This window comes from Vipera berus, assembly GCF_964194415.1.
Source record: "Vipera berus genome assembly, chromosome: 10".
Lineage (NCBI taxonomy): Eukaryota > Metazoa > Chordata > Lepidosauria > Squamata > Viperidae > Vipera > Vipera berus.
In genome coordinates, this window is record NC_138213.1 from 18,660,332 (window position 1) to 18,681,343 (window position 21,012).

The 21,012-nt window shown below is 45.4% G+C and overlaps 1 protein-coding gene across 2 annotated transcripts in view; it reads left to right on the forward strand.

Moving 5' to 3' along the window:
• Positions 1 to 8,643: 8,643 nt before the first annotated feature.
• CCDC102A (coiled-coil domain containing 102A) overlaps positions 8,644 to 21,012 on the forward strand; it is a gene marked incomplete at both ends in the record, with an annotated part of 33,885 nt that continues 21,516 nt past the window's right edge. The window contains 5 exons of one of the 2 annotated variants that reach the window (XM_081335936.1): positions 8,644 to 9,246; positions 15,571 to 15,797; positions 17,114 to 17,222; positions 18,197 to 18,313; positions 20,711 to 20,920. In XM_081335936.1, the coding sequence (XP_081192062.1) occupies positions 8,644 to 9,246; positions 15,571 to 15,797; positions 17,114 to 17,222; positions 18,197 to 18,313; positions 20,711 to 20,920 (1,266 nt within the window). The remainder of the gene's footprint in view (positions 9,247 to 15,570; positions 15,798 to 17,113; positions 17,223 to 18,196; positions 18,314 to 20,710; positions 20,921 to 21,012) is intronic. The other variant, XM_081335937.1, reaches the window with a different exon arrangement.

The window sequence follows — 21,012 nt, forward strand, 5'->3', positions numbered from 1 at the left end:
GTAAGTTGGCCCACTTCTTGAACGCCTGCAGAGGCTAAAGAAGCGTTGACAGTTGTTTGTCTTTGGGATCTCCACTTCTTCCAATCAGAATAGAGCTGGAAAGGGACCTTGGAGGTCTTCTAGTCCAGCCCTCTATAAGTCTCTTCTTAAAAACCTCCAGTGATGAAGCGCCCACGATTTCTGGAGGCAAGCTGTTCCACTGGTTAACTGTCCTCACTGTTAGGAAGTTTCTCCTTAATTCCAGGTTGCTTCTCTCTTTGATTATTTTCCATCCATTGTTTATTTTCCTGCCCTCTGGTGCTTTGGAGAATAGGTTGAAACCCCCCCCCTTCTTTGTGGCAGCCCCTGAAATACTGGAACCCTGATATCATGTCCCCCCCCCCAGGCCTTTTTTTCTCTAAACTGGCCATACCCAGTTCCTGCAACCATTCTTCATACTGTATGTTTTTGTCTTTCGGCCCTTAATTATCTTAGTTGCTCTTCTCTGCACTTTTTCCAAACTCAGTTGGTTACCCCTGACTCTTGAGTTTAGTGTGGGAGGCTCCTCTTGTCCTCTCCCACCATTTCTTTTGTCATTCCTTCTTTTTGGAGGGGCTACGCGCACCTTCATCCTTTCCTCGTGCCCCCGCCCTTTGCCAACGATGGTTAAATTCTGTCAGCGAGACCATCATGCCTGGCATTTGCTATACATTGCGTTGCCTCCACTCAAAGTTTCCAGCCTCGGTTCCTCTTGTTGTGATTCAGGGTCAGCCTGTGGGTTCGGCATTTGGGTCGGACGACTCAGAGGGGGAGGAGGGTGGTGTTGGAGAGGTTGCTGAGGGGGTTGGAGAGCTTGCTGATGAGAGCCCTCAGCCAGGCCCCTCCCACCTGGTTACGACGCAGACCCAGCTGTGTGAGCCTGACAGCGTGGATGAAGATGACCCACAGCTGGCCCTGTTCAAGGACGCAGGAGGCAGTCAATCAGGAGTAAACAGGAAGGCAATGGGGCACCTCGGAAGGAGGCAGAGAGAAGCCACGCCCTGAACTGTATAAAAGGGGAATGCGTGGGAGGGCTGGTTTGCTGAAGGCAACCGCTTGAATAGCTCCTGTTTCATGGTTTGTGTCTTGTTCTGTTTGCTTTTGTATCCATAAATTTGGCAGGCTTAGTTCCAGCCTCTTGCCTTCTTGTAAAAGGGGTTGGCCCTGCCTTTTCTGCAGGGCCGGTAGCAGGCTGGTACAGAACACCTCTCTTGGGTTCTTCATCAATTGAATTGTCCTAGCTGGGGATGATGGGGCTTGAAGTCTAAGCCCTTTGGAGGGTGTTAACTCAAATAGCTCGGGGTGAACGTTTTTCTCTCAGTTCTGTCCAGCTCTTGTATTGCCCCTTGCTTTTTAGGAGTTTTTTGGTTCATCAAGATCTGCCCCCCCCCACCTTGGTTGTCTTCTCTTCCATCTTGGGGGTCTTCCTAGCGCTCAGCTCCTGCTTGAAAAGCAGCTGTGACAAAGAGCACTTCAGCAGAGAACCATCTTGTGCACTCATTATGACCATTCTTGCATCAGGAGTACCTTCGGACTCATGGCCTAGTCATCTCACAGCCTGCCTAGTGCTACACATTCTACGTGGGGCTGCCCTTGAAGACTACTCAGAAACTACAGCTGGGTGGCAAGGCTCTGTCGATGGCGGTCATTTCTGACCATCAGCCCCATTGTTCCGTTCAAATCGCAAAAACAGTGACAATCAGCTGTTTCGCGGTTTGGGAATCCTCCCCTGGGGAGAAGAGGGGAGGGTGAGCATTCAGGTAGAGGTAGAGCTCCCCTAGACCCCCAGAATTATCAATCTGGGGGTCGAAGGGTGAGAGCTCCCTCGGAGCCTGAATTAACTCCGGACTTGGGGACTCCTCTGTTTTAAGGCTTTAAAACAGAGCAGGATGCTGCAACCATCCCTGCACTCAATATTGTACTCTGGATTACTTGGACACAGGCAGAGCTGAGCAGGAGAATATTGAAATAGCAAGTATATGATCTTTAACTCCGGTTTAACTTAAAAGAAGCGGAGGAAGATGGCGCCGGAATAAATTTTTTGGAGGAAGCGGGAAGAACAAAAGAATAAGGAAAATAATATAAAAGATCAAGGATGAAGACAGAAAGTGGATTTTTAAGGCTGTAAAAGACTCTGTTAAAAACATTTGAAGTTGGCTTAAAAGAGATTTAAAAGATTTGGATATTTAACAGTAAAGCAACAAAGTTGCAATTTGGGTGGAAAAGTGAAAGTGTGGGTGTTAAAATGGCTTCCAAACCACCTAGATTTACTGTTTCTAAAAGTGCGGGGGCATCACCAGTTCAACAATCTGGACTTTAGACATTGATGCTACCCCCCGCAGCACCTACACCCACATTAACACTAAAAGATTTAAAAGATGCTTTAAAACTTCAATCTGAGCAAATATCTGAGCAAATGGCAGAGCTCATTAATGAGAAAAATAAGGAAATACGAGAGGATATTTTGCTGGCATTTCAGGGACTGACAGTTTGTATTGAGAGTCTGGATGAACGCATGGAAGAAGTTAAGCAAAATAATTTGATATTGGAGGCTAAAATGTGTGAAGCTGAGAATAAAATGGATAAAATTGATGATGAGGTGGTAATGATACAATATAGAGACATGGAGTTTGCCTTGAGGATAAGAGGTTTGAAAGAAAATCCACAAGAAAATTTGGAAGAGATATTGGCAAAAGCTGTGGCGCCTATTTTGGGTTGGTGAGCTGAAGATTTTATATTGGAAATAGATAAAATATTTCGTGTCAACTCCTGGATTGCTAGGCAAAGAAAATTACCAAGAGATGTGGTTGTTTATTTTACAAAGAGAATGATCAGAAATGTGATTATTCAAGCCTTTTATAATAACAGATTTAAAGTGGCTGATCAAGAGGTCTTAATTTTGAAAGAAATTCCACCAAGAATTTTAAGAAAAAGGAAAGAGTTTGTTTTCCTGGCAGATGAATTAAATAAATGACAAATCCAGTTTAGATGGGAGATACCAACTGGGATAGTGGTGAATTATGCTGGTACAAGATATCGTCTTAATACAGTTCTGAAGACACGAGATTTTTACTGTAAGATATTGAAAGCAGACCCACCACCATCCCCAGAATTTAAAAGAGGGAAGGAAGAAGGAGTGCGACAGATACAATCGGAAGGTATACAGCGAGGTGAAGAAACCACCTCGCTGATTCCAAAAGAAGCACAGCAAACTCTGGAAATTGTGCAGCCCTTGGTCTCATTAGAAGAATCAAAGTCTCAAAGAGTGACATGGGCTGCAACCAGACAAAAGGAACAACAACAGCAACAGAAACAGTATCCTACAATTACAACTCAAGAATCTAATAGTGAAGCAGTGGGAGGAGCGAGACCAAAGAGGCAGATGCTTGTGGATCTGCAAGATATGCTCCGAAAGCTTCAAGTCGCAAAAGATGGCGACAAAGTTTCTAACATGGAATGTTAATGGTTTAAACTCACCACAAAAAAGAAAGAAAATATTTCAGTATTTGAAACAATTTAAAAATGATGTTATATGTTTGCAGGAGACGCATATCCGTGTATCTGATCAAAAATATTTGATAAATTCCAGACGGTATACAGTTTATAGCATCTGCTCCAGAAAAGAAAAATGGTGTAGTTATTTATGTGAAGAAGACTTTAACAGCTAACCTAATTGAAGCAGATAAACAAGGAAGATATATTATAATTGAACTTTTAATAGAAGCGAAGAAAATACTTTTAATCAGATTATATGCACCTAATCAACAACAAGGAGAATTTTACAAACTTCTACATAATAAAATAATTCAATGGGATTATAAATCATGTATTTTAATGGGAGATTGGAATGGAGTGCTGGACACACAAAAAGATAAAAAAGGACCTTTTAAAAGTACTCCAAATCATGCTAGATTGCCTAAATCTTTCTTTGAGTTGAAAGATGATTTGAAACTGAGAGATGTCTGGAGAGAACGAAACGTGGAAGAAAGGGATTTTACTTTTTTTTCTGATAGACATCAATCTTTTTCCAGGATCGACTTTGTATTAACTACTAATGATTTTTTTCTAGGGTTAAGAAGATTAAGATATGTCCAAGAACTTTATCTGATCATAGTCCAGTATGGATGGAATTGGACAAGGGGAAGGGAGATAGGAGATCTTGGAGGTTAAATGAAAATTTATTTAGATATGAAGAAAACGTGGAAGAATGCAAAAAACAAATGAAAGAATTTTTTATTATAAATATGCATAAGGGTACACCCATTGAAATGGTTTGGGATGCAAGTAAAGCTTATATGAGAGGAGTGTTAATATATTTGAATAATAAATATAGACGTAGATTGGAATATAAGCATAAAGAATTAGAGGAGGAAATAAAGATGAAAGAGAATGCTTTTATTTTGAACTCATCTAATAAGAGGCTGAAAGAAGCAATTAATTTGTTAAGAGGGCAGTTTGATATGTTGATGGCAGATCAAGTGGCAACTAATTTACGATATGTCAAACATAATACTTTTTACAATGCTAATAAGCCAGGTAGATGGTTAGCTTATCTGTTAAGGAAAAAACAGAAATCACGTAATATAGATAAGATAGAATATAAGGGTAAAGAGGTGTTTCAGCAAAATCTTATTAAAAAGGTTTTTGTTGAATTTTATTCCAGATTATATGCTAGGGATATAACTCAAGGTTTAGATATAGATAGGTATTTACAAGAAGTGAATATCCCTATACTTACACAAGAGCAAAGGGAAGGGATGAATCAACTGATAACTGCTGAAGAAATTATTTTAGCAATTAAACAACTAAAAGTGGGTAAGGCACCTGGAACAGATGGTTTGACAGCCATTTATTATAAAAACTTACAATTAGAGTTGGTGGAACCTTTAAAAGAATTATTTAGAACAATTCAATCTGGAGGAGAAGTGCCTCCATCGCGGAAAACAACATTTATAACATTGATTCCAAAGGAAGATCAAGATCTTACCCATTCTAAAAATTACAGACCTATATCGCTTTTAAATACTGATTATAAGATATTTGCAAAGATTTTAGCAAATAGATTAATGAAGGTTATGCAGCAAAAAAAATTGGGTCAGGAATGTAAAATTTACTCAGGCACAAAATTTAAGAGAAAATTTTTATAAAATGTTTTATAGATGGCATTTAGATCCTAAAAAATTAGCACGTATGTATCCAAATTATCAGCCTAAATGTTGGAGGTGTGGTTGTGAGGATGCAACGTACTACCATATATGGTGGACTTGTAAAAAAGTTAAAGCTTTTTGGATTAAAATTTGGTGGAATATGCAGAAGATATTTAAGAAAAAGATAAGGTTTACTCCACAGTTATTTCTGTAGGGTATTATTACAGATTGTACCGTTATAGAAACTAAATTGATGTTGAATTTAATAACGGCAGCAAGACTTTTGGTTTTGCAATACTGGAAGAAGGAGGAGCTGCCTACTATAGAAGAGTGGACTTTAAAAGTTTGAAACTTGGCAGAAATGGCAAAAATGTCAGCATATTTGAAAGAACAATCGCAACAGAGATATATTTCGGAATGGAGAAGATGGATCGATTATATTCAGAATAAATATGGGACTAAAAAAATTCATTTAGCATATGAATGAGTATTAGAATTATAAGATGTATTATTATTTAGTTATGTTTAAGTGGAGTTAAAGTGTGGTAGGATTTAAAGTGTAATTATAGATGGTTAGCATATTTTAGCTCGTTTGTTAGAGGCAATGCCCTGTATTCAGCTCTGGGAAGTCGGGGGGGGGGGGGGGGGAGGGGAAGCTGGGGGGGAGGGGGAGGGAAGGAGTTTATGCTTAAAATGTATTGTAAAACTTTTTAATAAAAAAAGGGAGAGAAACTACAGCTGGCCCAAAATACGGCAGCCATTGGCACTCACAGGCCGCTGCGTGCTTGTCTGACATCCCTGCTCCATGAGCTTTACTGGTGGCCAGTTAGCTTCAGGGCGCTGATCTATCACTCTTTTGTGGTGTAGTGGCTGGCTATATATTCTTACCTCTTGATCGCTTCTGCTCTTCCAGCTTTAAGATGCATGGATTTCAATTCCCAGCTTTCCCCAGCAAGGCTGGCTGGGGAATCCTGGGAACTGAAATCCAGCCCTCTTAAAGTTGCCAAGGTTGAAAAACAATGGATTAAACAATATTTGGTGGCAACTTGAAAGCAGGCCTTCTCTGGAAGGATAACCCCCCCCCTCCCCGCCACTCCAAGAAGAGCCTTGGTGGAGCAGTGGGCTAATGCCTCCTTAAGTAACACCAGCTGCCTGCAATTAGTGCAGGTTCGAGTCCCACCAGGCTCAAGGTTGATTCAGCCTTCCGTCCTTCCGAGGTAGGTAAAATGAGGACCCAGATTGTTGGGGGCAATTAAGCTGACTTTGTAATAATGCCGCTTGGGGTGGGTGGGCGAAAGCCCTAATAAGCAGGCATATACATAGAATGAAGGCTACTGCTAAGCTTGTAAGCCGCCCTGAGTCTTCAGAGAAGGGCGGGATATAAATGGAATTTTTTAAAAAAAAGATCTATAGGGCTCTCTCCCTGATAATCTTCCAGAAGGCCTTGAAAACCTGGTTCTTCTTCCCAGGCCTGGGGGTAGAATGTTGGTAAACCCTATAAGATTTTGGAGGGGAGGGTTTGTTTGTTGGCTTGTTTGTTTTTATGGACACAAATTTCTAGCTGTTTTACGGTGCAAAGTTCCCAGAATTGATAGGAATTAGAGTTTTAAAGAAATCTATGTGAACAGACTGTAGCTGTCAAAGAAATTCAGTCAATGGCTATGAAGGATTAGGACAGGGGTAGGCAATCTGGGCTCTTTTATGACTCCTGGACTTCAACTCCCGGAATTCCTGCCATGCTGTCTCAGGAATTCTGGGAGTTGAAGTCCCCGAGTCACAAAAGAGCCCAGTTTGCCTACTCCTGCTTTTAGACCAGTAGCATCGTCTGTCAGTTTTGTAGAAAGTGTGCATTAACTTCATCAAAATAGCCGACTGAGGAATTCTGGGAGTTGAAGTCTACAAGTCATAAAAGGACCAAGTTTGAAGACCCCTGGTCGGGATCCATCAAAATGGCTGACTGAGGAATTCTGGGAGTTGAAGTCCAAAAGTCATAAAAGAGCCAAGGTTGCCTACCCCTGGATTAGGGGGACATGATAACTGTCTTCCAGTACTTGAGGGGCTCCAACCTGGAAATGAGGAGGAATTTCCTGATTATGAGAGCAAGTAATCAATGGAACAACTTGCCTCTCCAGAGTTGTGGATGCTCCAACTCTGGAGGTTTTCAAAAATAAACTGGACAACAATTTGACCGGCTGGTGTAAGATCTCCTGCCTTGGGTAGAGGGTTGAGCTAGAAGACCTCCAGGGTCCCTCCTAACCTTATGATTCTTTGTTCTGTGAACAAGATTGTAGGGAAGCTCTCCCTATGTGGAAGAGGCATTTTCCCTCCAAATGTTCCCATTCTGAGGGTGGAGGCTATAGCTGGATCTCCTCCAACCAATTGAAAAACTTCTATTTGGGGGGCCTGTACCAGGACTGGGGGATGTCCACCTTCTACAGGTGTGGGCAGGTGTAGAAAAGTGTGGCCACCTCAAACATTAACCTTTTCAGTGGACCCTCAGTCTCTACTCCATGGCTTGCAATCCCTTTTCCCCTTGCATTTTTTTCTGTTTACATGAAGCTGGATGCAATTATTGTCTCTTTTGTTCTTTTCTTAGATTTTCTTTTTTTTAAAAAAAACCTCTACTTCTGAGAATCTTCTTCCTACAATTTCTGGGCATAGGTCCAGGTTGAGTGGAAAAATGGCATGAGGTCACTGCATATTCGGCGGCTGCTGTTGCCGCCGCTACCAGCTCTTTGCCAGGGTGTGTTGCCAAAACAGAGTGAGCTGTTTGCATTCGTTTAAGGAGGAGGAGGAGAAAGACTTGATCAACTTTCAATTTTTTGGAGTCTTGCTCAAGTCCCTCAGGAGTTCTGGAAAACCGAAGGAATGCAAGACAGATGCCTAGATAGCAAGTCTTCATCTGGGTTGAGGAACTGGTAGCCATCTTGGCATTCCTGGACCACAAGTCCCAGCAGTCTCAGCCAGCTGGGCCAAGGGGAAAGATGCTGAGAGTTGAGGTTGAGCAACATCTGCAGGCCCTTCACATTCCTTATCCCCAGTTTCCATTGACTGCCAGATGTTGGATGCACAATGCAGTTCTCAAACAATACTCTCTAAAAGTTTCTAAAGCCCATCCAGGAAAGTCCAACTGAAAATTCCCAATGTTGTGGCTTGGGAGGATAATTCACGTTTTCTTCCTCTCTTGTTTTCAGGTAGGCTTCTGCATTCTCCAGTTGCCATCATAACTGTGATCTGTTAAGGCAGACAGCTGGACGCCTGGAGCACAAGTGTCTTCTTCCTTGAAGTTGCAACGTCTCCTGGCTCTCACGGTCTTCTAGCATCTTCCTGGCTCTCACGCTCCTATCCAGGGAGATTCTGGAAGGACGGCTCCGAGGCCTCTGACCCGTAAGGGGAAAACCACTGGGCAGCTCATGGCAGTGTGGACACCTTCCCCACTCACCTGTTGACAGGAGATGTTTCCACCACCCGTTGCAAAATGAGCCACGGTGCCAGTTCTCAGCTGGCTGATTCTCCTCAGCTCTCTAAGAGGAGCTTGCTCAGCATCCTCGGGAGCCCGCAGCCTGAAAGAATGAGCTTGTCGGACTCCATGTCCCCTACCCCGAAGAGTGGCACTCCTTCCCCTGGCCCGCCGCAGCTCCCCCTGTTGAACTCCACCTGCCACGACAGCGACTGGGAGAGCCGGGAAGAGCTGCGCCTGCGAGAACTCGAAGAAGCCCGTGCCCGAGCCGCCCAGATGGAGAAGACCATGCGCTGGTGGTCCGACTGCACCGCCAACTGGCGGGAGAAGTGGAGCAAGGTCCGCGCGGAGCGCAACAAGGCGCGGGAGGAGGTGCGCCAACTGCGCCAGAAGCTGGAGACCTTGAGCAAGGAACTGACCGGTCTGAAGCGGGAGAAGCAGGAGGCTCTGAACGAGAACCAGCAGCTGGGCAAGGAAGTCGCCCGTCTGAAAGGGGAAGACAAGGAAGGGGAGAAGGAGAAAGAGCTGGACAACCGCATCGTCTCTGAGAAGGAGAGCGAAGCCTCCCCGGAACAGGAGCCGGTGCGAGACGTGGGCTCTGAGAAGGAGGTGAAAAATAAGGTAAGGGACGGGAGGGCAAAGCCCCAATCTCTCCTGCCACATGGACTCTGTTAACGTGTGGCTTCTGCAGTCTTCCCCCCCACCCCCGCAACATTGACCTCACCTGATAACAGCCGTGAACAACCAGACCCACACGGGTGGAGGTCAGGCTAGCGCCGTGGTGGCCGCGCGGTTGGAATGTAGTACTGCAGGCTACTTCTGCTGACTGCTGATGTGCAGGTTGGGAGGTTTTGCTTGACAACAAAATCCAGGAAACCAGAATTTGCCTTTTAAAAACATACGTGTTTATTCAGCTGAATAGAGACGGGCTTTTCCAAAACAAATGCGGCAAGCATCACATAGCAAAAATGTCTTTATACTATTTTGGTTATATAAGCACTTCACCCAGCAAAGCTGGCACTTAGTAGATTAAGACTTCACCCCATAGGGCTGGCATACTATAGAGAAGGGACGTGGTGGCTCAGTGGATTAGTACGCTGAGCTTGTCGATCAGAAGGTCGGCAGTTTCACGGGTCGAATCCCGAGTGCCGCGTAACAGAGTGAGCACCTGTTACTCGTCCCAGCTTCTGCCAACCTAGCAGTTCGAAAGCACATAAAAATGCAAGTAGACAAATAGGGACCACTCCGGTGGGAACGTAACAGCGTTCCGTGCACCTTTGGCGTCTAGTCATGCCGGCCACATGACCACGAAGACGTCCTCGGACAAGCGCTGGCTCTTCAGCTTTGAAACGGAGATGAGCACCGGCCCCTAGAGTCAGAAACGACTAGCACGCATGTGCGGGGGAACCTTTACCTTTACCTTTACTCAGGGCTTTTTTTCTCATAGAATGCTCAGAACGGAGTTCCGGCACCTTTTTTGGATGGAACCTTGTAGGGTAGGCAAGGCAAGTTGTATGACATTTGTGAGTTCTGGCACCTTTTTCTTTTACAAAAAAAGCACTGCCTTTGCTATAGAGAAGAAACTAGAAAGCAGAAGTAGCTAGCACAGGGGTAGGCAACCTCGGCTCTTTTATGACTCATGGACTTCAATTCCCAGAATTCCTGAGTCAGCTAGCAGGTTCCTTGTTAGGTGTTTCCCCAGGACACCATCTGTTCACGAGTGAGTTAGAACATTGGGTGTTTCCTTTGCTGTCCTTTCATGACCCAGCATTCAGAGGCCTGCAAGTGACCAAAGAAAGAGGGGCCATCTGGACACATTCACTGTCCCCTAAGTCCTGGTCATCACTGCCAGCTACCAGCAGTTCGGCAGTTCGATCCTGACCAGCTCAAGCTTGACTCAAGCTTCCATCCTTCCAAGGTCGGTAAAATGAGGACCCCGATTGTTGGGGGGTTCTGCAAATCACTTAGAGAGGGGCTGTATATTGGTATATAAGTCTAAGTGCTATTGCTATTTTGTTCTCTGCCTATAATACAGTACGGCTTACTTACTTATGACTTACAATCCAGCCCAACATTGATGTTGCTAAGTGAGAAATTTGTCGAGTGACTTTTGCCCCATTTTTGTGACTTTTCTTGTCAGGTTTCTTAAGCGAATCACTGCAGTTGTTCAATTAGAAGCCTGGTTGTTGAGTGAATAGGGCTTTCCCCGTTGACTTTGCTTGACCGAAGGTCGCAAAAGGGGATCACATCGCCCCACGACACTGCCGCTGTCATAATTGTGAGTCAGTTGTCAAAGCATCCGAATGTAAATCATGTGACCGTGGGGGGATGCTGCAATGATTGCTAAGTGTGAAAAATGGCCGTAAGTCCCTTTTTTTTCAGCGCCGTTGTAACTTGGTTACTAAATGAACTGTTGTAAGAGAAGGACTACCTGTACAGGAATCTCTCCAGACCTGGAGTGACCAGATAAGGCTCCAAGTTAATAGGGGTGGGATGTTCCTGATCCCGCCCTCATAATAATAATAATAATAATAATAAGTTGGAAGGGACCTTGGAGGTCATCTAGTCCAACCCCCTGCTCAGGCAGGAAACCCTAGACCATTTCAGGCAAATGGCTGTCCAGTCTCTTCTTAAAAACTTCCAGTGTTGGAGCATTCACCACTTCTGGAGGCAGGTTGTTCCACTGGTTAATTGTTCTAACTGTCAGGAAGTTTCTCCTTAGTTCTAGGTTGCTTCTCTCTTTGGTTAGTTTCCATCCGTTGCTTCTTGTCCTTGCCTTCAGGCGCTTTGGAGAATAGCTTGACTCCCTCTTCTTTGGGGCAGACCCTGAGATATTGGAACACTGCTATCATGTGTTTATGTAGCCAATCAGGGCTGATTCCTTGCTTGAGCCCTCCTCCCAACTGGGATGGTGGCTTTCCAACATCTGGAAGGGATCAGTAGCTGCCTTGGCCTCATTGGCATCGTATTGGTTTGCTTTGGCTGAACCTCAAGAGGGATGGGAAGCTCTGGGCTTTAGGCTCCCACCCCCACCCCCAAAAGTCATTTCATTGGATTATCGCAATAAATTAGGTGGGCCATAATGTCACGTTTTCCATAGCTTAAGTAATTATTTATTTACCAAATGCATTGGCATACACCCCTCACATTTAGCAAAGTGTTAAGTTGTGGGTTCTCCAACATTGGAGGTTCTGAAGAAGAGATTGGACAGCCATTTGTCCAGAACGGCATAGCGTCTCCTGCCTGAACAGGGGGCTGGACTAGAAGACCTCCAAGGTCCCTTCCAACTCTGTTATTCTGTTCTGTTAACTTCTCGTGGCCTCATTTCCTACCATCTTGGCAGGAAGGCTTTGCCAAATTTTGAATTTCTCAGAATATAGGTAATCCTCAACTTACAAACATTCATTCAGTGACCATTCCAAGTCGTAACAACACTTAACGGCTGTTGCAGCATCCCCAGGGTCACAAGATCAAAATTCGGCCACTTGGCCACTGACTCACATTTACGACGGTTGTAGCATCCCAGGGGTCACATCATCCCCTTTTGCGACTCTCTGACAAGCAAAGTCAGTGGGGAAGGCAGATTCACTTAACAACTGTGTGGCTGACCCAACAGCTGCGGTGATTCCCTTAACAACTGTGGCAAGAAAGATGTTAAAAATGGAGCAAAACTCATTTCACAACAGTCTCACGAAAATTCGGGCTCAATTGTGGTCGTAAGGCGAGGACTATCTGTGGATACGGAGCAGCGTAAACATGCTGATAGCTACAGTTTCTGAGCAAGGGAAACTCGTGGTTCTGCTAGGGCTCAGAATTCCACGTGAGAATTGGATGGTGTCAGTTGTAAATTGAGACAGGGAAATGCCAAATGTTGTGTAAGGATGGTGCATATGCCAGAGTTTATGCCCTCCGGTGACTCCGAGTGCCCTTTCATCCCAAACCATTATAATCAGTGTTGTTCACCTATGATGCTGTGCCAGAATGTGACTGGTTTGGTTTTGGCTTGGTGCCGTGCCTCAATTCGGCAATTATGGTTTGTGAGGCATGGTTTATCATGCAATGTCATACGCAAAACCAGCCAAAACCAGCTTATTCAGCAAAACATGACTCAAATGCAACGGTTTACAGTACTGTAGTGTTGGATGTGAATCCAGCCATTATTTCTGTAGGATGCATTTGATTCCTTTATATTTCAGTATGGAGCAACCCCACAAAAGCAGTCCCCCCCAACCCCAAAATTTAGAGCCTTGGCAACTTTAAGACTTGTGGACTTCAGCTCTCACAATTCCCCAGCCAGTCATAAGTCAAGGACTGCCTCCATAAAGGTAAAGGTAAAGGTTCCCCCGCACACGCGTGCTAGTCGTTTCCGACTCTAGGGGCCGGTGCTCATCTCCGTTTCAAAGCCGAAGAGCCAGCGCTTGTCTGAGGACGTCTTCGTGGTCATGTGGCCGGCATGACTAGACGCCAAAGGCGCACGGAACGCTGTCACCTTCCCACCGTAGTGGTCCCTATTTTTCTACTTGCATTTTTACGCGCTTTCGAACTGCTAGGTGGGCAGAAGCTGGGACGAGTAACAGGCGCTCACTCTGCTACGCCACACTCGGGATTCGACCCGCCAAACTGCCGACCTTCTGATCGACAAGCTCAGCGTCCTAACCCACTGAGCCACCGCGTCCCTACTGCCTCCATACTGACCATTAATAAAATCAGATGGTTTCCTAAACCTCAAAGAAAAAAAAAACCCTCACCCTCACGCTTTCCTGTTGTGTCAATGCCACCTCTAGTTTTCACTGACCTGGTTAAGCCTTTTGTGCAAACCCACCTTGGTCTCCAGCCACATAGTTTTTGGTGCTTATTTGTAAAGCCAGAGCTGTCTCGCCTTCTGCAGTTCAGCTACTATTCCTGTTTGATTTTGGGGGATAAAAGCAGCCAAAGAGACAATTCTTTTGATTGTACAAACGTCTTGGGGAGCTCTGAAAACTTTGCATTTTCACAAAATTGAAATGGTTTTGCAGCAGATTCTCCCCCATCTCCCTCCCTCTCTCACTTCCTCACTCCCTCTCTCTCTCACTCCCTCTCTTTCTTCCTGTCTCTCTCTCCCTCCTGTTCTCTTTCTTTCTTTCTATCTCTCTTTCTCGCTCTCTCTTTCTTGCTCTCTCTTTCCCTCTCTTTCTCTTTCTTGCTCTTCCTCTTTCTCACTCTCTCTTTCTTGCTTTCTCTCCCTCTCTTTCTCTTCTTTCTCTTTCTCTCTTTCTTTCTTTCTTGCTCTCTCTGTCTCTCTCTCTCTTTCCCTCTCTCTCTTCTCTCTTTCTCACTCTTTCTTGCTCTCTCTCTCTCTTATCATCATCCTCTGAGATGTTACATTTCTATGAGCATCAGAATCCTGCCATGGATTTATCCTTGCCTCTGAGTCTTCCTGACTCTGCTTTTCCTTTCTTTTTGTAAAAAGAAGGAAATGTAGAATACTTGAAAGAAGATCAAGGCTTATTACAATGCAACAAACACATTCTGCTGAGATTGTCTCCGGGATGGGCAGCTTGCCACTAATGAAACACTTTGTGGGTGAAAGAGAATTGTTGGCTCCCATCAGAACAGCTGGTGTACATCAAAAGAAAATTGCTCTGCTCAAAGACAGAGGCTGATGTGAACGGATTGCTAAGACGGGCATGTTTGCATTTACAGAATATAGATAATGAAGAATTAACTGTCCTCAAAGTAGTTACAGTTTGAAAAATTCCCCCCCCCCCGGTTCCCATGGATTCAGGGATGATGCCATGGTTTTGCAGGGACCCGGGTCCCTGGATTCAGGTTAAGAGAGACCATTGGTGTGAATGGCTGGCTCATTCATCTTCACTACACTGAAGACCATTCAAGGGCAGACCTGGCAGATTATTCTGCATCACTGACCTGATCCAGGTGATCCTCTGCACAACAAGGGTAGAAGATTGGGGAATGAGCCGTGTGGAGTCACCATCTCTTGAACACTCCTGCCCACATGGGTTCCCCTCTAGTTTTCTCTTCCACAAATATCATCATTTGCCATGGTGTGTGAACGACAGTCCTGGCCTCCATCTGCTCTAGCAACCCAAAGATGGAGTTTTAACATTTAGCCCAGATTGAACTGGCGTTTCAGGTTTTTAAGTTAGCTGCGCTGGCCGCCACGTTGCTTTCAGGCCCAGTTAAAGCTGTTGCTCAACACCTCTAAAGCTGTTATGGCAGGGGTCTCCAAACTTGGCAACTAGGACTTGTGGACTTCAACTCCCAGAATCTCCCAGCCAAGTGAGGAATTCTGGGAGTTGAAGTCCACAAGTCTTAGCGACTGGAGAATTCTGGGAGTTGAAGTCCACACACTTTAAAGTTGCCAAGATTGAACAACACTGGGTTAGGGTCTTCTGAACATAAAGAGGCTTGATGTGTGATGCTTAAGTTTAGAACATAGAACGTAGAAAAATAGAGTTGGAAGGGGTCTTGGAGGTCCTCTAGTCCCCCCTGTTCAAGCAGGAGACCCTATACTATTTCAGCCAAATGGTTGTCCCATCTCTTTTTGAAAGCGTCCATTGATTGAGCACCCCTGAAGACAAGCGGTTCCATTGATTGACGGATTGATTGGTCTCGCCGTTAGGAAATTTCTCCTTAGTTCTAGGTTGCTTCTTTCTTTGGTTAGTTTCTTGATGCTTAGATGTTTTTAAATCAAATGCTTGATGCTTAAGTGTTTAAAAACCGTTTTAAAACCACCCAGCTATTTTGCTGCCAAATTGGTTTAGCACGACCCTGTCGCACTCTTCGCATAAATGGCAGGTTGAGCATCCCTCTTGTATCTTAATCCACCTAAAGGATGTTAGGTTGCAGAAGATTCAGTTGAAGAATAAATGTCGGGTTGATTCCTTCCAGCTGGTGCCAAACAACTTAGGAGCCTTTATTTTTTTTCCTCTTTGTGACTCACAGCCCCTGCAGGAGTTTGAGCTGATGGAGAACCTCCTGAAGAACAAGCAGGAAGAAGGGGAATGCTGGGACCAGCGGAGCTCAGTTAGCATCCGTTCATCCTTCACCCGTCAGGAGCGGAACCGGCTGCTTTGGGAAGACGTTTCGGCCATTGAGGAGGATGCCACCAAGATCACCGCCCTGAAGCTGCGGCTGGACGAATCTCAGAAAGTGCTCCTCAAAGAAAGGGAGTGAGTGCCGCGTTCTGACCGCTCCTCTTCCCCCACCACAGGGCTCCTTCAGGAGTTGTGGTGGAATGTAGTCTGGATTCCCAGGAGGGAGGGGCTCTTTCCCAGAGGGCAAAGAGAAGGCAGAACTTGGAAGGTCTCAACAGGCAGGAAGATGAAAAGGGAGGGCCCTCCTTAATAGTTCACAGAGTATATCTAAGAGTGATGCAGAGAATTGCTTGTCTGGCGGGATTGATGTGAGGCTCAAGACCCCAGAAGGACACGTGGAGTTACTTCTGAGTAGTTTCCTTTATTGTTTGTTCGCCTACAGACAGAATCTTCCCAGGGTAAAGCAGCTATTTGAATAACTTAAAAGAATAGAATAGAGCTGGAAGGGACCTTGGAGGTCTTCTAGTCCAGCCCCCTCCTCAAGCAGGAGAACCTTAAATATAAGTAGTCCTCAACTTACAACCATACATTTAGTGACCATTCAGAGTTAACAACGGCACTGAAAAAGTGACATACGACCATTTTACACGCTTATGATCATTACAGCATCCCCGTGGTCATGTGATCAAAACTCGGATACTTGACAACTGGTTCATATTTATGACGATTGCAATCTCCCGGGGGCAGAGGATCACCTTTTGGGGCCTTCCGATAAGCAAAGTCAATGGGGAAGCCAGATCCAGATAACAACCGTGTTACTAACTCAACACCTGCAGTGATTCACTTGTGGCAAGAACGGTCGTAAAATGGGGCAAAACTCGTTTAACCATTGTCTCCCTTAGCGACAGAAATTTTGGGTTCAACTGTGGTTGTAAGTCAAAGACTACCCGTGCTTGAACAACTACACGTATACTCTTTAAGAGTAGCTTGAGAGGAGCCCTTTTTAACAATCTTCCTGCCTACCAGACTTTCCAAGCTACACTGCCTCTTTGCCTTTCGGGAAATAGTGCAGGTTCGAGTCCCACCAGGCTCAAGGTTGACTCAGCCTTCCATCCTTCCGAGGTAGGTAAAATGAGGACCCAGATTGTTGGGGGCAATAAGCTGACTTTGTAATAATTCTGCGGGGGGGGGGGCGAAAACCCTAATAAGCAGGCATGTACATCGAATGAAGGCTATTGCTAAGCACATTGATTTGTGCTTTAGATTGTAAGCCACCCTGAGTCTTCGGAGAAGGGCGGGATATAAATGGGATTAAAAAAAAAATAGCCCCTCCCTCCCGGGAATCCAGACTACATTCCACTACAGGAGCAGCAGATTGGGAGCTTCTGCAGAGGGAGCCTCCGTGCCTTCGATGCAGCTTCTCAGCCTTGCTGTTGCCTTGCCTCTTTCAGGGACAAGCTGTCCCTCAGCAAGAACATTGAGAAGCTGGAAGGTGACCTGAGCCAGTGGAAGATCAAGTATGAGGAGCTGAACAAGAACAAGCAGGAGGTGCTGAAGCAGGTGAGCTTCCCTTCACCCTTGGAACTAAATGCCATTGGACAAGGCCAGAAGTTCTTGCATTGGCTCATGCTGCAAAGTCGGGTTGCCCAATCAGTTTTGGTCTAAACCGTGGCCACTTGAAGGTGTGTGGACTTCAACTCCCAGAATCCCCCAGTCAGCTTGCTGGCTTGCGAATTTTGGGGAGTTGTAGTTCACCCATCTTCAAGTGGCCATGCTTGAGAAACACTTGCCTAAACCTTTCTCCACATTGGTGGGATGTTAGTCCGGAGATGTTAGACAGATGCACTTTCTGTGTCTCCAAAGACTTTGCACCTCAACATTTCCCTCTTTTGCTTTCCCTGATTTGAATCCAAATCCCCGAGTTACCCCTTTGAAACATTTGGGGGATTTGGATTCAAATTTCAACAGATAGTTCACAGCACGGTCCCCTGATGGGTCAGGGATGGTTACTGAAGTCTTGAAACTTCACGAATAAAGGCAGAGATGGGATGTAAATTGCAGAGGTTCAAGGACCTTATCATGAAGTACAACAAAATGTCAAATTTTCCATACTGGTGATGTTCAGAGCAATATATCTGTGCAGGCGGATACAGTAAACCCCACAGTGTACCCACAGTACCACTTTTCAGGGGAAACACGTACACAACACAACTGCGCATTACTCATCACTGCTTGCTCAAAACAGGCAAAGATATACACATGTCCATTTCATGTGTCTTGGTTATTTTTCCTTCTTCACCCCTCCTTTTCCTTCTCTTTCCCTTCTTCTCGGCCACTCCTCCCTCTCCGCCACCCCTCCTCTTCCTCCTCCTCCCTATTGTTACTACTATTTTGGAAGTCAGTGGGCACAATCTAGTGGGGTCGTGGTGGCTGCAGGCACAAAATTGAACGTCCTCACTTTGTAATGCCCCAATCTGATCCACCAAGACTGACGTTGCACAAATGGAATTTCCAATTCTTTCTCTTCTCTCTAGCTGAACATTCTCAAGGAGATTCACCAGGACGAGCTGGGACGTATCTCTGAGGACCTAGAAGATGAACTGGGGGCTCGCTCAAGTATGGACAAGAAACTGGTGGAGTTACGATCAGAGGTGAGACTGAAGGAAAGAGGGAATTCTCTATTGCTCATGGGCATTTTCTGAATCCACTTTTTCTCCCGATAAAGTTGTAACAGCTGCTGAGTTCCAGGAGTGCTTGCTAATGTTTTAGAACAGGGGTGTCAAAATGGCGGCTCGTGGGCCGATGCGTCACGTGCAGGCCACGCCCACCCCAGCTCTGCAAAGGCAAAAAACACGATACGTCATGATACGCCACGTGATGTGAGCAAAAACACTCCTTTTTCAACTGGCTGACCTGGACTGACAGGGATTTAATTATGTTTAATTTTTATTTTAATTATGTTTACAATTTTTAACTCTAATTTTTAATTTATTTTAATTTTTAATTTTAATTTATTGTACAGAGGCCTTTAATTTTAATTTTATCTTAATTTCTGTATTTATTGTATATTATTGCTGTTAGCCGCCCTGAGTCCTTCGGGAGATAGGGCGGGATATAAGCCCCATTAATAAATAAATAAATAAATAAGTTTGACACCCGTGCTTTAGAACCTGTGCCATTGAATTCTCAGGAGCTGAGGTCAGCGTGTTGATCTAGAACAGAGGTCCCCAACCTTTTGGGCACCAGGGCCCGGTTCCATGGAGAGAGGTTTTTCCGCGGCTCGGAGAGTGCGTGGTTTTGCGTGCCGCCTACATCCTGCAGGTGGGGCTTTGCTTGTTTGTGCGGCCTGCTTGCTGGTATGCTACGGCCCGGTACCGGTCCACGGACTGGGGGTTGGGGACCTCTGATCTAGAACCTTAAACCTTTGACTTGGGATTTGATTTGTGATTTGGAGGAGGAAAGAGTTGAAAGTCTTTTGAGTCCAGATTCCAGCAAGAGATTTTGCTGCCTAAATGTCAGAGCTGGAGACCGTTGGCCACAGATCCTTAGGACCATTGACCGGTGACAGGTGACCAACTCTTGGTAAGGAATCAAGTGCAGCTTCTTCTTTCCTCCCAGAGTTTGTTAGCTGCCCCCTCCTCTCTCGGTCTTGATCTACTCTTACCTCTATAAAACGCATCCACATGTCAGCCTTGTATGGGAAAATATTGTGTTCGCACCTAAAAGCTTAAAATAATTAAAATTAACCAAGCATAGCATGTGCTGAGAATGTAGCTTTATCGTACTTCAATACATTGGGGCAACATAAGCACAAATGTTGTATCTATCGGGCCTTTGTGGGCTGCCATATGATTCATGGCTACCTTTGTAAGCGGTCTATATATTAATATTTAGGCCATTTAAGATAAGGTAAGGTAGGATGAGATGAGATAAGGTAAGATAAGATAAGATAAGATGATAAGATAGGATAGGATAGGATAAGATAAGATGATAAGATAAGATAACCTTTATTGCCATTTTTTACTGGGACACACTGGCACACATTAAAAATGAAATTCTGTTCCCTGCTCTCAAAAAAGTGTACACATACATAACACCCATATAAACATGCTGTATACAACATATGTATATACCTACACCCTTACGTATAAAGGTAAAGGTTCCCCCGCACATGCGTGCTAGTCGTCTCCAACTCTAGGGGCCGGTGCTCATCTCCGTTTCAAAGCCAAAGAGCCAGCGCTTGTCCGAGGATGTCTCCGTGGTCATGTGGCCGGCATGACTAGACGCCAAAGGCGCACAGAACGCTGTTACCTTCCCACCGTAGTGGTCCCTATTTTTCTACTTGCATTTTTACGTGCTTTCGAACTGCTAGGTTGGCAGAAGCTGGGACGAGTAACAGGCGCTCACTCTGTTACGCGGCACTCGGGATTCGACCCGCCAAACTGCCGACCTTCTGACCGACAAGCTCAGCGTCCTAACCCACTGAGCCACTGCGTCCCTTCCCCCTTACGTATAAACACATATAAATATTAATCACTGTCCATCTTGAATACGTAGCGGAAGGAGGAAGCTTGAGAGTTCAGAAGGTTGATGCTATATGGGGCAAAACTGTCACTGAATCCAGATGTTCTGCTTCGGGGAGCGGGGGGATCTCTGGTATCCGAAGCAGAACATCCGGATTCAGTCACAGTTTTGCCCCATATAGCATCAACCTTCTGAACTCTCAAGCTTCCTCCTTCCGCTACGTATTCAAGATGGACATTGACATGGGCAGGATTGTCTGGGACGCTAGAAAGAAAACGAGTCGTGGAGAGGATGTGCAGCATCCCAGACAATCCTGCGGGCCCTACTTAAGCATCGTTTATATATGCTACGTCCTGCCAATAATCGATTAAGCGCAGTGTTGGTTAGCTGGAGAAAGTCTGCTTATCCTCCCGAATAAGCCCTCAGGTGATCCACTGTCCGACGAGGGGACCCCACAGTCACGTGTGGTTGCGGCTAAGTTGCTGACCGGCCTCACACCGGTCTCTTTTCTCCCCCTGCCAAAGATGGAGCGTCTCCAGGCTGAGAACGCAGCTGAATGGGGCAAGCGAGAGCGGCTGGAAACGGAGAAGCTGAATCTGGAACGGGAGAATAAGAAGCTGCGGGCCCAGATTGAGGATCTCGAGGAGATCCTGACTCGGAAACGGAGGCAAACCACTTGCGCTCTCGATACGGATTTTAAAACCGTCCAAGCGGAGCTGTTTGAGAAGAATAAGGTAACTCGGATTCCAATTTTGGTGGGGAAGGAAACCCCCTCTGCTCTGGGACTATGACTTGGGGGAGAGGGTTGCATGCAACTCTTCTGGGC